This window comes from Colletotrichum acutatum (assembly GCF_030867785.1).
Source record: "Colletotrichum acutatum strain CBS 112980 chromosome Unknown BDZ83scaffold_208, whole genome shotgun sequence".
Classification (NCBI taxonomy): Eukaryota; Fungi; Ascomycota; class Sordariomycetes; order Glomerellales; family Glomerellaceae; genus Colletotrichum; species Colletotrichum acutatum.
The window spans coordinates 19,976-41,519 of record NW_026849202.1 but is presented as its reverse complement, the minus strand read 5'-3'; the positions used below and the strand labels follow the sequence as shown (position 1 = coordinate 41,519).

Below are 21,544 nucleotides of genomic sequence, written 5' to 3'. Positions count from 1 at the left end.
GTTAGCTTGCACATGGTATTGTGTCTTGTTATTTGCTTGGGTCAAGTGCGGGTGATAAACTTGACTCAACCGAAGTCGATTTCTGTTCTTGCTCGTGATGATTGCGTCTTTCCGCGTTTAGAAAAGTACCTATTGAAGTGATGCAATGGGATTTGCTCAACCTGAGTCGTTGTGTTGAATAAGAATTTCAACTCTTCGTTGAACAATAGCTAGTGGCTTATATACAAGCTCAGTGATTTCCCTGAATCACTGCATCCTCATATGGTATCGTCGTCCGGTAGGGGTATGTGAGCTTAGTGTTGTTCGGGGCCATATAATCCCACATTCACTACTAATGAATGTTGTACGTCGGAGTCGCAAAGTCACTGATCTAGGTAGTTGACATTGGATAGCGAGGTCAAGGGCGAAAATATTTGTGCACATATTAGGCGACTTCAAATATTTGTGAGACTGGCAGTCGATAAAGAATGATGCGCGCGATGTGTTCCACAGCAAAATTTAACAAGGACTCTATACCATTACTGCTTGCTTTAATACATCTGTGTACGGTATGCTAAAGGACCAACCCCCATCTCACGGTCTTTTGCCTCATCATATCAATGACGCCCAGCGGCAGGAATCGCTCCTCAATGAGCCTAAGACCATCGAACCGATCTTTCGCCTCCTGATGATACATCTGGACCACCCACCGCAGCTCAGACCGCAAAATGGCCGGTTGGATAGGCAAGTCCTCCAACGCGTGGTAGACTTGCGGCTCAGCCTTGGCGCCTAGTACAGTCGGCGTCCCCTGAATACGCTCGTAGAGGTCTTTCAAATGACTGCTCGTCGTACTTCTGTTCTTGGCGAATTCCTCGTAGGTGAAGAACGTCCCTAAGTCCTCCAGGTCGAGAGATTGCGCGTCGAGCCGGCTCAGGAGATCATCCCCTAGCTCACGCGTCTCGGTAGCCTTCGTCAACTCAAATGTCCTCTTCTTATCCTCATAGTCCTTGCGTTCTCGATCGAAAAAGCTCTGGACCATCTCCTCTGGAGACACCCCTATTCCACACAGATGTTTCTGGACCTTGAGAAATGGTATGAACTGGTTTTGGAGTCCCAAGCCACCTAGCTGGTCCGGGAAGAAGATAAAGGCGTCCGACACATCCGAAACACCGAAACGCTGCTCGATCTTGGATTTGAGGTAGTGGACTGCGCTCAGTTGACTGCTCGCTGCGCCGGGAATCGGGTTGCTGCCCATTTCAGTAAAATATGGCGCAAAGATGTCGTGCTGCATCTTCTGGTAGGTTCGCAAAACACTCTCGACGTGTTCCTTGCCCAAGCAATAGGCCGGCTCTCCAAACGCTTGACCAAAAAAGCGGCCGATACAGCTGTTCCATGTGCGTACCCAGTCGAGGATGCTCCGACACTCAGCAAGTTGTTTCTGAAGCTGCTTCAGGTGCTCTGTGACGTTCGTCTGGTCAATGGTCCACTTTCCAGTCTGAGGGTTGAGCACGAGGTGGCCGATACTGACAGGGCCCTTGGGCAACTGTTCATCGAAGGCTTCATTTCGAGGAACTCCCTCATTAGTCAAATACACCGAGCCAGTCTTCTTCATATTGAACTCCAACCCCATGATCTTAGCGAAGTGCTGCATGACAGCCCAGGCTCTAGCAGTATTCGAAGGACTCCCAGCAACCCAGAGGTCGTCGTGAAGGCGATAAAGTTGTAGCCCCGTTTCCTGGTTGACGGCAAAGTCCATCACAAACAAGACCACCTCGCCGATGAGTTTCGCTGGCGATCGACTCATTGGCATGCCCCTGCGCCTGGTGCGCGGTGCGTTTGATGAGGACTCTGACTCGGAAGACGAGCCTAGGTTAATCGGCGTCTCTAGAACCTTCTGGTAGAACGCAATAACGTTCTCCGGGAACCCAAAGAAGCGCAGTACGGCAAAGATTGATGTGTGAGATAGGCCTGCCCCAAACCACTTGAGATCAGACTGCACCACGGCAGCTGTGCCATCAAGCGCTTGATGGAGCATCGTCTCAGTCGCAAGCGTGCGCAGAAGAAACTGCTTGATGTTCAGGGCCGGTTTCTTGGCCTTTTCCCATTCAGACGAGGAGACATTATCATCATCCTCCTCTTCTGACATTCTTCCATCATCGTACATCTCCTCGTTGAGCGTATTGACCTGGCTCGGCAAGGCGGCGAGGCAAAAGTAATCAATGAAGTTTTTTCTGCGAAAACCTGCAACCGTATCATCAGAGATTGAAGGCCGGGGTTGGGAATTCCGGAAAGATGCTCCCCTCCCTCCTCTTCCGCGCCCCCTGGCACCTCCCCTAGGCCATCTCGTTGTTGCTGAATGCGAAGATTCACCAAAAACCAGGGTCGGCAGTTCGCTAAGATAATATGCCCGACGCTGGATCTGTCTCTCAGTCATGGGTGGCTCAGCGTGCCACCTCCAAACTTGGTCGGTTCCGTCCAGAGAAACGAGATCTGTGAGGGTTCGCTTCAAGCTAACGCAGCTGTTGACACCGATCCAGTGAATGAAGATAGCCTGCAGCACATCTTCGTCCATCCAGATGCGGTACTTACCGTTGGCTTGCTGGCGCGGAACGTATGACACTCCCTCCTCGCCAGCATCCCACTCCCAGTTCTCAAAGTCGACGAATCGCGTATTGAGAACGTCGGCGATCTCCCGCAGAACGACGTTGTTGGACTCAAACTCGCGCAAGATCGCCTGTTTCTCATCGCTTAGGAGATCCTGCTGGAGGAGGCTGGCAATGCACAGCTTTAGCGTGGTCGTGTTGAACGGGTTCCGTCTCTTGAGAAAGTCCTCGCTCGCTCGCGCGATCCGTTGCCGCACGTCCTCAAGCGCCCTTTCACTCTCCCTCGTCTTGAAGAGACTTGCCAGATATGCGTTGATCTCCGATTCGTCAGTCTCCAATGGTGTGAATACCACCTTCTCGAACTGGTCACGGAGGTTCTGAAGACGCTCTTGTTTCTGGTCGATGACCTCGAAAGAGGAGTCTTCCTTCGACAGCTCGGCGGCATCGGAAGCCTCCATGGAATCTCCAGGACTGATCCACTCGGTAACAAGTCGGGAGTACAAGTGAGCCATGCTAAGCTTATGGCTTTGTACGTCAAGCTTAGACCTCAACAGGTCCTCAGATGACTGCAACATCGAGGGAGGCACCGACGTGTCATATTTGGACTGAGCCAGTAAGTTGTCGATATTGACGATGCTAGGATCGTCGTCGCGTCCTTTTGCGTAAAGTTCCTTGACTCCTCGAAGCAAACAGCGGATGCGGTCGCCCTGATCGGGGTGTTCTTCGGCCTCTTGGAGGATTTTGGCCTTGCGGCTTTCGTACTGGGTTCGTTGCTTCTCCAATTCGCGAATCTTAGTACCGGTGATGGACTCAAGCGTCTTCGATAAAACTGATGTTGAAGACATTGTAGAATAATTCTGAAAGTCGTGAAGATTGGAAGGTTGTGTCTTTGCTAAATGATCATACTTTCTTCTCCTTTCATTCCCTGAACTCTCGGATCCTTGATAAGCTCACTTCCTTATATGCATCCGTCGATCATCCTGAGGGCCTGTTATCTACACTTGCCAGCTGTTCTTCCCAAACAAGTGTTGAATGATAATCACGATGATGTGGTCTTAGTTCCCCGCTCCTAGAGTGAACCAAGCCACTGGAGAAGCCTACAGAAGTTGTAAGACGTTGGTGCCTGCTTAAGCGACGCCCTTGGACTGTCATCTCAACTTGAACAAATTTGCTAACCTAGCAATTGACTATGCATGAACTCTTGAGGGCGTCCAACCATAGAGCGTAAATCCTTTTCTTTCTACTGGTACATTCCTTACTAGCAGTAACGCGAGGTATTCCAGGTCGCGGAACCTTGTCGCCAAGGAGAGTGTAGCTGACCAAGGGTCCAGATCAAGCTTAGGGCGTAAGCACAGGGGAGGTTGAGAATTCTAGAAGCTTCTCGACGATGAACGACGACAGGTCGCTTGCGCTCATCACCTCAATGGCGAGGAATTTGAGAGGTTAATTATTCTAGACCGAATACATTCTAGCAAGAGTCTTCTCGAAGTCCCCGGTCAATCTGCATTCTACGCGTAGCAACATGAAACAAGGGTTTCCAGCAAACCTTATGATGCGCTTGTTTTGGAACATCTCAAGATATGATGATGATGGATGGCCATTACGATCGTCAAGTATTGCTGTCAATTCTTTTCTTAGTGCGCAAGATTGAGTTATTGAAATGCGCGCGTAAAGTGCTCGCCTTTGTTATCATGAACCCTCTGGGTCGTCGCGTCCGTGCAACAGACACCCTAGTGAGAACAGCGAATTCTAGTCCCTCTTCTCCTATTGATCTTTCCTGAGAGCCTTTGGTTGACTTGCTCTGGTCGTCATCCTATTGTTAGATCAAATTTGATCAATTGAAATGACACTCATACAGGGCTGAGCAGAGCACTTCCAGAAAAAGTATTGTTCGGCCCAGCTTCCACGGCAACCATGGTTACTTTGAACCTAAACAACACGACAATTAGTGATGACTGTACGTCATTCCCTCAATACCATCTCAATTTGGCTACGACGACCTCGGGCAGTCAACGGCCAGTGCCGAAAACGCACGACCAATGGTTAATGGAGAACGGCCGAAACATGGTCAGATCCGGCCCCAGTTTCTGACCCGAAATGGGCAAAACTATCCAGCTGGATCTGTGGATGGGTTGTCAGCCCATTTTGGCAGGTTGTCAAACCCGTTGCATTCTGGCCAGCATAACCTGGACTCTGCCCCAGTGGCGACCCGACGCGCGCGGCAGATCAGTGGGCTAGCCTGCCTAAACTGGCGCTGTCGCCGGTTTGCATTCCGCACCTCTGACGATCTTTCCCGGGCACCGGCCGAGGTCTCGCTTTCGCCAGCATATTGTCATTGGTTTTGGCCATCCATCTGAGAGAAGATGAGAGGAATGAATTGAGTCTCATAGATGCTGTGTCAAGCGATGCTATTGATCAATGCGAAGTGCAGGTTCGGTAGAGCCCAACACCTAGGGCAGTGCACCTGTTGCTAACTTGAAGATTTTACCTTCCCAAGGAAGAATTAAAGACGGTTCTATTCCGATGCCATACCGAGGCGCCACATCTAATGTAGATGCGATCTCCTGCAGGTGCCGCGTTGCGGAGCGGGTACTGTCGGGGGACCCGATCACATCAACAATAAAGGGTTGCATTGAGAACAGGGAAGTGGGTTGAATCAATACAAGACCATCGGCTCATCTTATCAGTCAGTCGACTGAATAAGAAGAAAAAATTCCAAGGCAAAAAGTTTCCCCACAACCCATGAAAAAAGGGGCCTTTGACAACGCAATTTTTTGCTTAGATGAGCGTAAGAAGACGTGGCTCGGGAGTATTTTGCCTACTGCCGAACCGCGTTTCTCGACTGAGACCCTGCATTGTCCAATTGATGCTAACTCACACACCCCCTTTCATCACTTAAACTTTCTTTTGTTCTCTACCTTACTTTGTCGCATTGGCGCACTGATAAGGCGGTTATCGCAATCTTTCAGACCATTTGAAGCTGGGATAGACTTTGGCATCCTGCCCTGAGCCGCTAACGTAGGACGGAGTTGGGTTCGGACGATTTGCTCAGTCGACAATGGCTCCAACTTCGAATGAGAGTCCAAGGGAGCTGGAGAAGGTCGCCAGCACACGCGAGGCCGCGATAGATACCTCCGTCATTGCAACAGACAACACAAGCAGTAACGATAGCCCTCCGACATCATCGTCTCAAGCATCACCTACTGCAGAGAAGTCAACAACAACCCCTGCTGGACCTCCTGACGGTGGTCTACAAGCATGGCTCCACATCCTTGGGTCTTTCTTCATCTACTTTAACACATGGGGTAAGCAAGATCGATCTTCAGATTCGCGTTTTACGCGATGCAACCATCGTGAGATGTTGTTGCAGCGGCAACGCCAACATGGGACATCCTCCTCTTGGAATGTGGTTCGCTGACTGGGTATCGTTCCAGGTCTCATCTCGAGCTTCGGTGCCTTTCAGGCCTACTACCAGTCTGATCTCCTGAAAAACAACACTGCATTTGAGATCTCGACAATTGGTTCCCTGCAAAACTTTCTTATGGTCTTCTTGGGTTTCATCATCGGCCCAATCTACGACCTGGGCTACTCACGATACCTGCTGGTGGTAGGATCCATCCTGGTGCTGATCGGGCTTATCCTCCAAGCCTTCTGCCAGAACCTGTGGCAGTTCCTGCTCTGCCAGGGTCTCATCATCGGCCTCGGAACAGGATGTCTGTCTACGCTAGGCGTCGCACTCCCATCGCAATGGTTCTCTACTAGGCTTGCACTTGCCAATGGCATCGCGGCCAACGGTAGCGGTGTTGGCGGGTAAGTGTCGCTTTGAGCGAGAAGCTAGAACCTAGAGTCGACTAACACCATGCGCAGTCTCGTCCTACCAGCAATGTTCCGAGCAATCCAGCCTAAGATCGGCTTCCGATGGACAGTCCTCGTCTTCGCGCTCATCGCGCTTGTGACGCTCGGCGTAGCCAACCTCGTCATCAAGACATCGAAACTCAAGATCCCTCTCAAGCGGCGACCGCTCGTCGACAAGTCTGTCTTCCGCGATCTCCCGTTCCTTCTCTTCCTCGGCGCCTGCTGTTTGCTCTTCTTGGGCATGTACACGCCGTACGTCTACGTGCAGAGCTACGCCCTCGAGAACCACATGGCCAGCGAGAATGTTGCGCTCTACCTCCTCTCGATGCTTAACGGCGCCTCTATTGTTGGGCGCATCATCCCCAACTTCTTTGCACCCTACATTGGCATCATGAACATGATTGCTAGCGCCGTCTTCGTCATGTCGATTGCCGCCTTCTGCTTTGCGGCGACGAACAGCCAGGCTTCACTCATTGCCGTCACTGTGGTGTATGGCTTCTTCAGCGGAACGTTCTTCGGCTTGCAGCCGACTACGTTCGTCAAGCTTACAGCTGACAAGAGTTACATGGGCACCAGGTTTGGTATGGCCTTTACTGTCATGTCGGTGGCACTCCTGTTCGGATCGCCCATTGCTGGTGCGCTGTCCAGGTCGCACGGATACTTGAGCGGTTGGATCTGGTCGGGATGTTGCCTTGCGGCTAGTGGTGTCACGATTTGCATTTCGCGCGGGTTTGCTGGTGGCTGGAAGCTGAATAAGGCGGTTTGAGATGCCTCCTTGGCTGTGTTATACATACTTTTAGTTACATGCAAAAAGTTGTACAGAGATATCATCACTCATTCCCGATATCTGATCTACGAGTAATGTGATTTGGTCTCTTAGGATTTTGGACGACGAGAGTGCCACTTTTTAATAAAGGTGGCTCAAGCCCAGTTGAGCCCTGTTCTCAAAGTTGTCAAGCTGAAGAGACGAAAGATCCCGTGAGATAGGCCGGCAGTGCGACGGCCAGCTACGTCACAGTAGGTAGTAATGGACTCCACGGAGCTAAATGTCTTTCCGGGCCGTAGCCGTGACCCATGTTCGGCTTGCAGCTGCGGCAGTTTATCTTCAAGCACATCCAGGTGCGGAATGTCGGAAACCTCCCTGTCACGGTGCTGCCGTCAGGTACCGCAGACGGCCAGTCCCGATGGCGAAGGAACCGCCTGGAGAAACCGAGGGCTATGCAAGTGTGTGCCAAGTTATTCAAAAACCTACTCTTCACTAAACTTATGGAAGGTGGAAAGTGAGGAGTGGGAGCCGTCTAGATAACAGGTTGCACAAAGTGGGAGCCGGGTGTCCTGACTCGCCATTGTTACCCGGCAAGGACACCCGGGCTTCGACCCATAAACAAGGACTATATGGGGTCTCTCATGCCACCTTACCAGGCTCTACCAGGGCCACCAGCGGCATATTGTCGATCTAAAATGATGCAAGGGCAACTGCGTGGGTATCGCTGCGAAAATATCACTATTTTTTGTCTTCGGGGAAGCTTGAATATAGAGCCCCCGCGTAGGGTTGCACTCCGCGGAACCAGAACCGGCATGCTAGATGGCGCAAACCTTAGGGTTCATGACGGGGATGGAGGGGTTGGAGGGGCAGAACTCCCCTTGTTTGTAGGCTCTATCTTCACGTATAAATAGCTAGATCTGGTGCCTTGCATGCGTAGTCTTCGCTCTCTCGGGTTTTCGTTGCGCTCTATTCGTCGATCAATATTAAATACTATTCAAAATGTCCATCAAAACAGTTGCCGTCGTTGGTGTAAGTAGTAATTCGACGACACTGCGACATGAGACCGAAGCTCACAACTGAATCTAGGCATCCGGCCTCGTTGGTCTGCGAGTCGTCAAAGCCCTCCTGGAAAAGAAATTTGAAGTAACAGCCATCTCCCGCGAAGCTTCCACCGCAACATTCCCATCTGGCGTCGCCGTCCGCAAGGCAGACCTGTCGTCTGTTGAGTCCCTCACGGCCGCCTTCGCCGGTCAGGATGCCGTCATCTCTGCCATCTCCACTGTCGCTGTCATCGTCCCCGGTTCACAAGACCCGCTCATCGATGCGGCGATCGCTGCTGGCGTGAAGCGCTTCATCCCGTCCGAGTATGGCCTCAACACACGCACCTTGGAGGGTGAGATTCTTGGCGACTGGCTCAAGTCCAAGACGGCCGCTGTCGACTACTTGATCAAGAAGGCCGAGGCTAACCCAAGCTTCACCTGGACTGGTATTGGTACAAGTCTTTTCTTCGATTGGGTAAGTCCTCGCCATCGACATTTCAACTTGTCTGAATCTCTGAAAGCGTAATTAACTGCTTCCTAACAGAGCATCACCCGAGGAATCTACGGTATTTCACTCGAGAACAAGAGCATCACAATCTTCGACTCCGGAAACCAGAAGGTCTCGACGACATCGCTTGCTTTCCTCGCTGAGGGCATTGTCGCGGTGCTGCAACACCCCGCCGAAACCGCCAATAAGTACATTAACATTGTCGAATTCGAAGTCACACAGAACCAGCTCCACAAGCTGTTTGAAGAGGAGACGGGGTCAAAGTTCACAGTCGAGCATAAGACTGCCGATGAGGCAGAGAAGGAGGGTAAGGAGAAGCTCAAGGCTGGGGGACGTTTCCCCTTTGAAGAGTTTTTGCAAAAGTACTGGTTTGGCGACGTACCTGGCCACACTATCAAAGAGGAAGATAAGTCAAACAAGATTCTGGAACTTCCCCAAAGTGACTTGCGGGAGGTTGTCAGAAGATACATCAAGGAGCACAGTACATAGAAAAAGCCGAATGGCAATCTAGACGAGTAAAATGAGTAAAGTCTGTCTGAATTCAGAATCTTCATTTCATAGGTGTCTTCAATGTTTTCAAACAGGCGTTTCCTATGAAGCCCAACCTTTTGTTGCACGAGTGTGTTTTCAAGTGCAATTCAACTGTCGTTTTGAAGCACAGTCTTCCCTCTCCATTCTCCATTGCACGCTTTGCGTTCAGTCTGTGATCACTCTGTAAAGTCTCGTGTTCTTCCAGATTAACTGTACAACATGACTTTCCTCCAAGGGTTCGTTGTACAGCCTAATGGAGTATAATTTTTAGACAGCTTTCGCGCAAACTGGTATCTGGCTTGCTTTAGTGAGTGCTTATTTCAACTAATAGATCACGAGGTCAAACGCAAAAGCTTACTCCACCCATTTGACCTAAAGCCTGAATGCACTCTAGGCCACTCAATTCTTGGCCCACGGATTCTGATTCTGAAACATTTGAACTAAGTGATGGAGTTTCGTCAACAGTGAACAAGAGGCTTAGTTTGACATAAAATGTGAAAAGACAGAGAAGTTCTCGGCGAATGCCTCACGAACCAGGAGCCCGAGGCATTCAATAAACAACGTGGCTGGACAGGAAGCAAGGATATTGACTGGTCATAAGTGATTCAGGCCTCGCCAGCGGAATTTTGCTTGATTAAATCACTCTAGTCTCCGGAGTTACTTTCTCAATTATTGGTGGTAAGTCCATCAGGTACTCATCCCCTGAATAAATTATATCGCGCGAGGAACCAGAGCTGTCAAGTCTGAATATTGTGATCTGCATACTACGATGGAGTCAGTCTTGCGATTATTGGCTAGAGGTCGCTCGTCAAGCGATGGAGGATCATTCCGATAGCTTCCACGACTTTTCGGAAGATCGAGTATCAACGAGCCAGCAATCACGATTGCTGGCAATATTGTAAGAACTTCTATATATGCGTTCACTGCTTCTCCAATAAGATCCGCAGATGAGAGAGATTTTCATGTGGAAAGCTTCTGGGAGAAAAGCTCCAGGTCCCTTTGATAGGACGTGAAATAGTCACGGATTAAATTCACCGTCGGTGCTCTTGTATCGAACCTCGCAACAGTAATACTCTAGCTCAATGCTATGATTTTGGAGGCATCTATATCGATGGAGGCCACTTTGGCTAATACATGTAAAACTAGATCACTTGTGCTATTACAAACACTAAACCTACCTACGCCGAACACTACAAATCGAACTGAGTTAAGACGAGTCCTAGTTCTCTATGGCGTCTGATTTGCTTTGTGCAACTACAATCTGAGACTAGATACAAGTGAAATCGTAAAAACTGCAGATTCGAAGTATTGTAGTCTGTATTGATTAGCTGAGTGAAATCGATCGTAAGCTTCTTCTTTTCTATCTGGGACAAGATATGGATTCTCAACGTCTTTTGATCTCAGGACATATTCTTTCGTGTCGGTCGAAACTAGACGCATCTTGAAATCCGGTAGGCCAGTAGTGTATTTGAACCTACCTTAACGCAACGTATAATGAGTCCGTTTTTTTTTCCTTTTTTGGCTCGAGAAGGGGGGGGGGGGGTGGCGGGCTGCTTCGTCATTCAGTCCACGGGTGTGCCCATAAGCATTCTCGTTAATCAGAAGATTGTCCTTTGGCTAAGTTCTGAACGAAAATTTAATCCAAATATGACCATAGCCGAGTCATTATGAACACATGAGGTATACCAGGACAGCATGAGCTTATGCACTGGGGCGGCTTTCTAAGAACCCCAAGATGAAGTTACTTTACCCATTTGGATAAGTACTTACGTTTCGCAGTCTGCGGCGATATTTCAGTTTCGAAGATAGGGCTACATTACATTGCGTTTGCGGCAATCTAAACGTTGATGTCTGTTCTGCCGATCCTAGATATCAAGTAGTTGCGGAGTCCATCTCGAAACGTCCACCTTGAAAACCCATGGTGATATGCTTACCCTAAGAGAATTAAAGAACGATAGCTCCATTACTGCTTGCTATTAATGCGTTATGGCTAGAAACCTGAAACCTCATCATCAGTTCGCTTCAACCAATCCACTTGCCGGATTCTGTTAACGGAGAATTGAGCTGGATGACAGGCTCCGAGGTATCAGATCGTGAACCGACTCCACAACATGTCAATGAAGGCTGCGCATAACCAAAGCTTCGACAACTAATGGCAAAACCGTCAGTCAGAATTTATTATACGGATTTTGCAACGCGAGACCTTGAACAATGAAGCACGTCAATGAGAGTTGGGGTAGTACCCTCTGCATCATCCGGCTACTGAACCAATGTACAGGTGGTATTCTTCTAATTTGCCTCCGTATCACAGTGGCGCTGATGTCTGAGCTCTTCATCGGTGTGAATTTGAAGAAGGGGGGAAAGGGGGCAGGTCAGGGTGGCTGGGTGAAAGACTTTATAAAAGCCCTTGATCGACAAGATCATCATCGAGAGCCTGATCGATCGTTCTTCGAAAGCTAAACTAATGCTTCTGACAACCGTGGTCACTGTTAATTGTGGAAGATAATATTGAATATTCCTGCGGCCGAAAATTCTTGGGTCGTCTCAAATCACACGTAAGTGCCGACGCGGCAGCGCTGGAAGATACGAGGCCAAGAGCTTGGCCAAGACGTCGCGGCTTGTCACATCAGGGGAGCCACGGCTGCCAAGTGAGGTTTGTAGCTTGGCTACCAGCGTTACAAAAGGTAAAAACTTTATCACAATGGGCCAGTTATGGACATATGGATATCCAAGTAGGTCGGACTCGGGAATCTTAATAGGACGAAGTTGAGCGAGTGGTGTCTATCAATTGGATGCGGCTGAAGCGGCGCTCGTTTCCACTGGCCTGCAAAATTGCAACCGAGGAACGTGATCGCTGGATTGGTTCCTGACATTGGACGATGAAGAACTCCTCGCCGTCTAATGTAATGAAATGCTCTGGCCGGCGGACGGAGAGGGTAGATGAGCCGACGCGGCATTCAGTCGGGCAGGGGTTCACGCAACTCTCCGTAGATCCTCCTTGTTTCAGGAGGCTGAAACGGTGGGGGGCCACAGTGTTCTCGCCTCAGAATGGACTCACTTGGGCTTCACATCACGATAAAGTCGCAGGACAATGGTGTGAGGCTGTGCTGTTGGTAAAACTTGAAGAGAAAAAGGACTGCTGTATTGGAAGGTGAATGAGAAAAGAGGCGTTGACTGAATGGCTTCAACTTCTTGAGGTGCAGGTGACAGCGCGTTGAAGTAGAATAGTGAGTTGAATTGTCCAGTAATCATCGGCAGCGGTTCGCAGATCCGCAAATCAAGGTTGGAGTAAACCCACAAACCCCAGGTGACAGATGAGTTGGTGGGGTTCTTCGACGAGAATGCGACCCCTAGGCCCGGTACCAGCCCAGTTCAAGGGCGGCCCCGAAACTACCTTTTAGTCAATGGAACCATCTCCTCTGAACGTGATAACGCAATCCTCTCGCATTTGCTGCAACCCCTTTTGAAACCGAAATGAGATGACATGAGCCCATTCCCAAGCCCGCGTGTGTGGGAATGACCATACAGACCCAGATTGGCGCTTCGGATCTCTTGGCATTATCTGGTGATTATCCCACGAACCCCGGCCCTCCCCCGTCGCACCGGCATGGTTGTGATGCGGGACCGACGCGATCGGAGAGACCTAGGATTTGATGATATATGGGCACCCAGAACCACAACTTTGTTTTAGTTTGTCCGCAAAAGAAAAACTCGTTCAGGTTCTTGATCCCGGTGATCGTTGCGCATCTCCGTCTGTTCTGATTATTTGCACTCATTTGCGCTCTTTCGTTGGTCCATCGAAATCGTGGTTCCTTATCTACCTTACCCATTTAATCAACATGCCTGTTCTCGATACGCGACTCATCCAGGAGGGGATGATGGAGGTCGGACACGAAATCATGAAAAGAAGCGTCGACCACACCGTACTAGAGACACTGGCAGTGGGTCAGTGAATTAACATCAGAGCTGCATGGTTGTCACCCAAACTTGAGCTGACTTATGTGCACAGCTGGTACATGTATATTTGGTGTGGGCGGCTTCATTTACTGGATCAACCACCGGTGAACAACCGAACGTCACTAGAAAGGTAATCCCGATTTTCTATATGACTAGAGGACCCAGCTACTTGTCAAGAGCGGAAGCTGATGTGCGTAACTCTAGGTTGCAGTGACAAAGCACCCCAACGAACATTACGAAAGACTGCGAACGCCGAAACAGAGACAGCGCAAATATCAAGTTCGACGCTTCTTAACTAATACCCACATCAAACCAGGTGCAGGACACCAGTAATACTTGTCACAATGGCATGAGTAAAGGGCTGGCATAATCAATATCGACACAAGCAAGGCGATGCTGCGGCCTATGCCCTATGGCTCCATGTCCCGCTAGCAATCCGAAGTCAACCTGCCAGATATCACGAGATACAATGCATCATTCAGAGGCACCGACAGCTTTCACAGAGCGAGGTCATTTGGCCATACAAATTTTTGTAATTTAGAAGCAGACGCTCCATTTGATACCCTATAAATTCGTATAAGCATTCAAATTACATATTCTGAATTTTTGCGCGCGACGTGGATTGGAAATATTTGTTCACGCAAACAGTTACAGATTGCTCAGAGAATTGGGCTAGGATCAATGGCCAGTGTTGAGGTATGTTTTGTTTGAAGTCGAACCAAGTTCTTCCTTGTTATCACCATACCAATTTTAGACACTAGATCCTAATCCTCTGGCTAGTCATTACATACCATAAAGACCATTCCTTTAATTCCTGCCAAAAACACTGGCCAATGCGCCAAACGGCTACGCCATTCGCCACGGAATTGTTTCAACAAATCATGATACAGGCGGATTTGTTTGATTTCAAGTGTCGCCCCGGAGTGCGGTGTCTGATCATGATGGCACACTCGGTTCGTGATAACAGGCCCTCCTATGCTCTAGGTAATTATCTGTGTATCGATGGGTCCCCTGCATCTTATAGTTGTGCAACATCTAACTTGAAAAATGATGATGAGCGATCGACTGTTCCCAGGTGGAAGGCATGGCCAAGCTTGCTCTAAAAGAGCCCTACCTCTTTCACCCAAATCCCCCCGAAGTCCGCAAAACAATTCGTTGACCAAATTTCTTTTTCAGGCCCGAGATTTCGAATATGGGCTGTCTTCAATGCAACAAGTCCATTCTCAGTCTTCCCTCTCCAAAAGCCGACGCCGTTCATCATGATGACGGAAATCGTTCTCTCCTGCAACGAGAGACATCACAATCTTTCTCTGCCCGAACTCTCTCTTTTCCGGCTAGTTACCCCTTTCAGAAACCTAGAAACATGACTGATCACTAATGCACATAGCAGGATTATCTGGTGCCCTAAGAATGGACGAGCGGGGTAAACAGAATAAGCCAGATATCTCAGCAGTGCCGGTAAGTAAAGCCATGTTCAATTTATGGATTGCACTTCTTTTTGCTAATAACTAATGTAGGAAATTGGGATTGATAGCTATGCTGCTTTTGACCTCCAAGTATCAGCCTAATCCGTTGCATGTCTTCCATCTGCTGCCCAAGCAGATGCCGTCCTTCCCGGTGTCATCAGACGCTAGCACGATCCATCTTGCCGGTGATGCCCGCTTCTTGCTTGTTTGTCGAGTATTACTCCGACGATCATCGAGAGCAAGCCAATCGTTGGAACGCTAATCGCTCTCCAATAGACTCAACACATCTTGAGCCGTTGGTGCTCATCCAGTATCCGGTTGCTGTGATGTAGATGGACTACCATGCCAAAGAAGCTGTGCTATTTGGCTTCTGGGGTGGTGATTAGTTTCCGATGTGCTTCGCAATCAACAACTTCATGTGACAAGCTGTCTCTCGACGTGGCTGGCCATTCCCCAAACTGGAGGGGTGGTGTTCAATACAATCAAAGTTCTTGTGGTGAATTTTAGGTAAGCCTGCCACTTGATCCAGTGTTTTGCCGGAAGCCTTGGCTGCTACTAGCAAGACTGACAAATCGCTGAACACCATTTCGGCAAGAAGTCGTGCCTCCCTTTGCCAGTACGCAGGTTTATCTTTGTTCTCGATGAGGGTCGTCGTCTGGTACACCGTGGTGTACAGGAAGCCCAAGTCCAGACTTTCGAGATGTTGGCAGCCACCGAGTAGTTTGGCAACCCTTCGCGTGGTAGCCCTGTAATCTCTCTGGTTCCATACCGGAAGATTGACCCCGTAACTTTGAGCAAAGGATGCTTGGAACGAGCGTGTCAATTTAATTTCCCGTATGTTGACAGCTCCCGGACCGACTCTCTTCAGCCATCTTTCGAGATAATCCATGTTCTCAATCTCAAATGTAGTCGAGTACATCAGAGCTCTGGCATCGGCGTGAATTGTCTTACAGGTGCGTAGGAGAGAGCCAGAGACACGATGGTCTCGATGGTGTCGGAAACGCATGTTGCTATGATCCCAGCAGATGATTATCCGTCTTTGTACGAGAGTAAGGTCATAGATCATGTTGCGTAACTCAGCTGGCAGTGATCTAGTATGTTGTTGTCAGCTTCAGCCCACTCTGTACCTTCGATGTAGAGACTTACAAGAAACCTAGCTTCTTGCCTACTTTCGCTCTCTTGAGAAGGTTAGCTTTTGATCCGGTGGCCAGGGACAAATTCGTTGACAAATAAATGGGAGCAAGTCAGTCTAGTCATATGATATTCGAAATTCAGGGTCGATGACAAGATAAATTTGAATACCTTTGCCTTGCTGCGTAAATGGTAGCGGCCATTTACATCGCTAGGTAACGGTGAAGCCGATCTTTTCCGCGAAGATCCACGGGGAATACCTAGCGGGGCCATGGTGATGCGTCGGAGTTTGGAAGACTGACCAGTAGTAGTACCATGAGGTTTAGATGCTTCATTCTTGGCAAATGCAGGCTATTGGGCAGATAAAGTAGTCTGACAGCAAACGAACCAACTTGCAAAGGCTGCTGTCTGTGGTTTGGAAACAACTAGAAACGGTTTCTCAAAATCTTCTGTTGCCCATCTTTGAAAGGGAAGATGTCTTAACGACTAGTAGCGTATCACCTCCAGTCAAAGGTGACTTCCCTGTAGGGCATCATTGCCTCCTCCCAAGCCAATTCTTTCAAACTCGACGGTGCCAGAAACGAAAAGATTGTAACCGCAGTCTGCAATGGTCGACGAAAGGCTAGTTCCACAATTTGCGGATTACTGCCACGGACATGTAGTGGAGAGTGCTTCAACAGGGTCTTGACATTGAAGGACTTTCTCAAATGCTCCTTTAACCCTTGTGACCTGACGCCATCCTTACAAGCAGACAAATCATACTAGTAACCATGAGACTGTAAGTAATCCACCATGCTTGTGCACTTGAATGACCGTCCATCATTTCCGGAAAAAGAAAATGCGATGCCTCCATTGCTCATTTCATGCCGAGCCTCTTCCGGGTAAGTCGCAACTATGCTCGAACCCGCGCTTGGCTTCGTTTAACCCTTCCACTGGAACCAAAAGGTGAGAGACCTGGACCTGTTTCTCTGGAAATCTTGTAAGCTTTCCTTCTCTTTAGTCGTAGTCTTTAAGTCCTTATAGGAACGTTGTTGTCATCGCTCTCCACACTCTCCTTGTACTGCCTTGATCCTTACGTGAGGGACCAGACCCGTCTTCATATATTCTATCTCTGTGCTTTCGTTTCATGCTTTTCTCCTAAAGCCTGCAAGCTGCTTCCCCGTGAAACCGCGAGCATAGCCGCGTAAATCATTGCGGCAGCATGACTGTAAGGAGCGAGAGTCGACTAACACTATGTCCTCTTTAGTGCACTAGATGACCCTGCCGTGTTGGCGAGCAGCTTTGGGCCAGCAAGCAAGTTCTGAGAGATATTTAGGATGCCCCCGGAGCCAACCTACACGATTTGAGACGCAACCTTCTCGGAAGAAGTGCTTTGTGCACCCAGCAATTTAAAAAAAACTATTCGAGCAAAGTGTATGCCTGCCAAACAGCCTCTTCATGAGCTTTTCACTGTGAAATAGGGGAACAATTAGCGAGATCAACGTGTGAGATGGTTGTCGGCACAGCAAGTTAGTGATCTCGAAGAAAATCGTCTTTTGTATTCACTCTTTCTACTTTACTAAGGTAGCTGAGTAGAATAAATGTGTGCAATAACGTCTCTCGTGATTCACGCTAGTCTGTAAATTGGGACTCCATCTCGTTCAGATCATCCCGCATCCTTTCATGAAGGTCTTCCAACTCAATGCAGCCCTGAATCTGTGGCCTGACTGGGGCTTCAGAACTGCGGAGATCGGTTCCATGTACTCCCACAGTCTGTTCGTTGGATCCATGAAATATCCATTTCTGCCGTGCAACCAGATCCATCAATGTCGACTTGTACCCGGGCATATCCTTGATATCGAAGTTTTTAATCCACCTCTTCTTGAGTTGCCTTTCTCTTTGTACCGCTTCGACCCCATTTCATTGTCGAAGCTGATTACACCTCAAATGGCTCTGATTCCGTCATGGCACCTGGTATCAGGCTCACAGCGCCAATAGTATCATCGTCATGTAGCCAGGCTTGCTCAAGAGCGACCGTGAGGTCCAAAGTCGCTGCGTAACTGGGTTGTATTGCTCTTTGCTTCCCAGAAAACAGATCGTTCTGTTGCAGAAAGGGCGTCATTTGGAAAACCGCAGAGAAAGACGAAGCAGATCTTGCAGCAGACCTGTACGAATCAGTAAAGTTAGGGAAGTCCAGTTGCTAGTACCTTAAAGTGGAAGTAGAGAAACTCACTGAAAGCCTGCAACGAATCCCGGTTGATGCTCGAATGACATCGCAAGGACAGGTCACACTGACTTCGCGTTATCAAGCAACTCGTCGAACAACTTCTGCTTCGGGTTCACTTTGCTGCATGAACGATGAGCCCCTTCCCATCTGTATTGTGGCAGTGCCCTCAATAGCGGCTCCGAGGTAGAACGCAAGCTAGACGTGAATTTCTCCTATTGTCTACGTCAGAGCAGCTCTTGGGACGAGGAATGAGGAAAAGTCATGCCAGGTACGGAAGGCCTTTGGCTTCGAATTTCAGGTTCTTCGAACCTTTGATAGCATAGCAAACAATGTGATGGGCATACGATACGGAAGTTCATTGGGCTGACGTGCTGCGCCACACACGCAGCCAGCGAGACATCACAGCCAATGACAAGCCCTCGATATATCGGAAGTTGAACAGTCCTACAACTTCCATTGCTTTTGCAGTGAAAGCTCCTACATTCGGACTGAAGTGCCGGATAGAAAGTTTCTAGATGGCATTAGGGTACATACCTACTAACATCATCATGAGATCCAGAATTGCTCGCAGGACTAAGAATCTCTCATTTAATAATGACTTCCGAACACTAGAACAATTTGGGTCCTTCCATCAAGATTTTGCACGACTGTAGTTTGTCCGCTGACCCTGCGAATACCTTGGGCGATGTATTTCATCGGCTACCTACGAGCAATATATACATCCCATCGAGTGCTGGATAACGTCAAACTTGTAGGTACGTGCGGATCATGAAAGATGAAACAAATCAAGTATTGATCCATGTTACTCCATGTTGAAGGCTTGGTGTTTCCAGATGCCGTACCTCATTCAAGGTGCTAAACAGTATCAGGATTGAAGAAAACCGGAGAGAAACATCTCGATGCTATCCAGCACTTGATTAGATGCATTAGACTTAGAGGTCGATAGCGACTTGCTTGATCTGTGTCCAACAACACGGTAAGCCCGTGAAACAAAACTTCGAAAAGGGTCTAAGCATGGTTGTGCCACAAAAAGCCCAAATACCAACAAGATATATTGCAGTCTTCGTAAGCACTTCCTTTCACACCTGACGCCATGTTCTAAAAAAGAAAAAACACTATTCGCCGCTCACAGGCCTCCTCATAGATAGTCTCATCGTCTACACGTAAACGATCTCATCTGACTTAGACAACGGCGGCAATCGTGTTGTCTTTGAACCGATCAGCCTCTCGTTTGAGCATGAGGATACAGCTGGCGACGATGAAAGCTTCGGCGTCCTTGGTAGTCGTTTTCTTGTCGTCCGCCCACATTCCAAGGTTCATAATCAAACGACCGCCATTGCCGCCCATCCAGCGACTCGTGCCTTGAGTACGAAGCTCCTTGTTGCGCACAAGCTGAGCGACTGGAACGCCGCGCTTGCCTACCTTGCCACCGTTACCGGCCAAGGCAGAGGCGGCGTCGTCGGTGCGTTCCAAGACCAGGAGTGAGGACGCCTGGGAGGCTTCCTTGCGCTCGTCGCGCCCTCCGTAGCGCCACTCAAAGGTGCCGAACGACGTCTTGAGTTCCTGCGAGCGCGACATCATGTTACGGCTCTTGACCTCGACTACCTCGCAGACGAGGTGGTCCGAGTTGATTGCCTCTTCCACCGTGGCAGTAGTTCCCGGGGCAAGAATCCTCATTCTGGGACGCCGGCCGGGGCCCCAACGGTAGATTGTTGATATCAGAGGTGCCTGGCTAGAGTCAGGCCCGCGGATGAGAGCGCATGAGTTGGAGCTCTTCTTCAGCCGAATGGATGTGTACTCTAGCTCGCCAGAGCCAACGCGGTGCACGGGGATATTCTCCAGCACGTTACCCGTGAGGGCCTGGTTCGTGTCATAGCCAATGGCTTGGATGTCAAGTTGGCTGATTATACCACTGTCGCTTGGTGACACGAAGCTTCCTGACTCGATCGCTTCCTTGTAACCAGGTGGCGCGTCGCCGTAGTCCGAGTTTCCAGACGAGACTGAGCTCATGATTGAGATGGGTTGGGAATGATTAGCACGCTTCGAATGCGGTACTCTGATGTTATGGAATAATAAGTGGCACGACCTATGTCTACCGGAGGAATTCAGCTGTCGTTATGGCTTAGATAGCGTCGAGGAAGTTTCGAGTGGTGATGATTTCGTTTAACTGTCTTTGACGAGGTGATTGTGAATCTGAGAGACGTCTCGGCGTCGCTTGGCACCTGATATATAGCCGTTACGGGTGACAGTGACGTCGTGACTGACAGAAGGAGGCTATTCTCAGTTTGGCAAATACGCTGGAGGCAGTGAGCGCTACTAGGCACTAAGCCTGAAGGAGAGAATTCATGTCAATCTACTTTTGTTAGAATGATAGTCGCTGATTGGTCACCACTGGAACCCCGGATTTGTTGCAAAACATGAGGTCGGCGGCGCAGGAATTGAGACATCGCTACCTGTCTGTCTCCTGGCCCGCCTGGAGACACATGCGTGAGCTCTATGTGACTAAGTAGCTGAGAATGCGATCCTCAAGCATCTGTCCGTCCGCCTTCATAACCTTCAGCGTTTGGTGATTATCTCGGATCCATTCTGTTCAACAGGAAATCTTAGGTGTTGCAATAGCGTGGGTGTTTGATGTATAAGGTAATTTAGCGGTATTCTTTTTCCCCCTTTCCCCATTTACAGGCACTTTACAGGCATTGATGCGCGGCCGCGTCTGTCTGCCTTGAGAAACACCGCCAGCCGATCGCCCAGGACTGCAGGGCTTAGCATGTGCTGCGGCGGGGCGTTTTCGGCTAGTGCCTAGACGTACCGGGGGAGATCATTCAGGCCTGGCGCCTCGCCGGCTACTGCAGTATGTTATCGTAGACTGCTGACTATCATTCACATCTAGGCGTTGACATGCATAAGCTGCCTTACGCTGCAGAGGTCTCAGTCGGGATGAACGGCGTAATAGTTTACAATGGCCCCTGTGCTCTGGTTCACCATGATAAGTACCCAGGAGACTTCAATGGTCTAGAATGATTGTTTCAATCATTTTGATGGTCCTTGATTGGTGGCGTAGCTGGAAATACTTTGAGAACGCTCAGCTTTCGCCGCCATCTATGTAGTGCCTCCAAGAACACTATCAACGTTCTTTTTTCTATTGCTTGGATGGTGGAGAATTCCAGACTTGACGGCACTGCCAACTATGTCTAACACGTGACGCGTCGGCGGATGGCTTGCCAGAGTAAGGTGTTCGTGGGTTGATAGAGCGTGCGGCAAAATCCAGGTGATCTGGACTAGACTTTCCATTGCAAACGACTAATACCGTGAATGATTTTCAAAATGAATCCCGAGAGGATACTGATGTGTGCATAGGACTGTGATGCCTAATACAAGAGAGGCTAAGGCGTCACGAAAACCTAAGCAATCGTTGCCCTATTTTCCGCTCCTTCTTTAAGCCGTCAAGCCAACCTCTAGGTAAGTGCGACTGTCTATCCCCTGAAATACGAGGTTCTCCTAG

General features: G+C 49.2%; 5 protein-coding genes across 5 annotated transcripts; 3 read left to right on the top strand and 2 right to left on the bottom strand.

Moving 5' to 3' along the window:
* Positions 1-5,268: 5,268 nt before the first annotated feature.
* Positions 5,269-7,377, top strand: BDZ83DRAFT_797644 (major facilitator superfamily transporter). Its single transcript, XM_060515902.1, has 3 exons — positions 5,269-5,887; positions 6,017-6,392; positions 6,450-7,377. The coding sequence occupies exons 1-3, from the start codon at positions 5,641-5,643 to the stop codon at positions 7,201-7,203; spliced, it is 1,377 nt and encodes a 458-aa protein (XP_060358073.1). The 5' UTR covers positions 5,269-5,640; the 3' UTR covers positions 7,204-7,377.
* Positions 7,378-8,202: 825 nt separating this feature from the next.
* BDZ83DRAFT_593189 (isoflavone reductase) lies at positions 8,203-9,240 on the top strand (the record flags this gene model as incomplete). Its single annotated transcript, XM_060506605.1, has 3 exons — positions 8,203-8,232; positions 8,290-8,718; positions 8,788-9,240. The coding sequence occupies 3 exons, from the start codon at positions 8,203-8,205 to the stop codon at positions 9,238-9,240; spliced, it is 912 nt and encodes a 303-aa protein (XP_060358072.1).
* A 3,746-nt stretch (positions 9,241-12,986) lies between these two features.
* Positions 12,987-13,821, top strand: BDZ83DRAFT_684873 (uncharacterized protein). Its single transcript, XM_060511246.1, has 3 exons — positions 12,987-13,227; positions 13,292-13,369; positions 13,444-13,821. The coding sequence occupies exons 1-2, from the start codon at positions 13,122-13,124 to the stop codon at positions 13,345-13,347; spliced, it is 162 nt and encodes a 53-aa protein (XP_060358071.1). The 5' UTR covers positions 12,987-13,121; the 3' UTR covers positions 13,348-13,369; positions 13,444-13,821.
* Positions 13,822-15,087: 1,266 nt separating this feature from the next.
* Positions 15,088-15,909, bottom strand: BDZ83DRAFT_735886 (uncharacterized protein; the record flags this gene model as incomplete). Its single annotated transcript, XM_060512977.1, has 2 exons — positions 15,852-15,909; positions 15,088-15,796 (listed from the first exon to the last, which is right to left on the bottom strand). The coding sequence occupies exon 2, from the start codon at positions 15,769-15,771 to the stop codon at positions 15,088-15,090; it is 684 nt and encodes a 227-aa protein (XP_060358070.1). The 5' UTR covers positions 15,772-15,796; positions 15,852-15,909.
* A 3,315-nt stretch (positions 15,910-19,224) lies between these two features.
* BDZ83DRAFT_593214 (uncharacterized protein) lies at positions 19,225-20,052 on the bottom strand (the record flags this gene model as incomplete). The annotated part of the gene is made up of 1 exon (XM_060506606.1): positions 19,225-20,052. The coding sequence occupies one exon, from the start codon at positions 20,050-20,052 to the stop codon at positions 19,225-19,227; it is 828 nt and encodes a 275-aa protein (XP_060358069.1).
* Positions 20,053-21,544: the final 1,492 nt, after the last annotated feature.

Excerpts from the sequence above, each read along its gene's own strand:
- BDZ83DRAFT_797644 (XM_060515902.1), top strand. The coding sequence starts at position 5,641 with ATGGCTCCAACTTCGAATGAGAGTCCAAGGGAGCTGGAGAAGGTCGCC. Across the intron at positions 5,888-6,016 it reads CATCTACTTTAACACATGGG|GTCTCATCTCGAGCTTCGGT; the intron begins GTAAGCAAGATC and ends GTATCGTTCCAG. Across the intron at positions 6,393-6,449 it reads AACGGTAGCGGTGTTGGCGG|TCTCGTCCTACCAGCAATGT; the intron begins GTAAGTGTCGCT and ends CACCATGCGCAG.
- BDZ83DRAFT_684873 (XM_060511246.1), top strand. The coding sequence starts at position 13,122 with ATGCCTGTTCTCGATACGCGACTCATCCAGGAGGGGATGATGGAGGTC. Across the intron at positions 13,228-13,291 it reads ACTAGAGACACTGGCAGTGG|CTGGTACATGTATATTTGGT; the intron begins GTCAGTGAATTA and ends TTATGTGCACAG.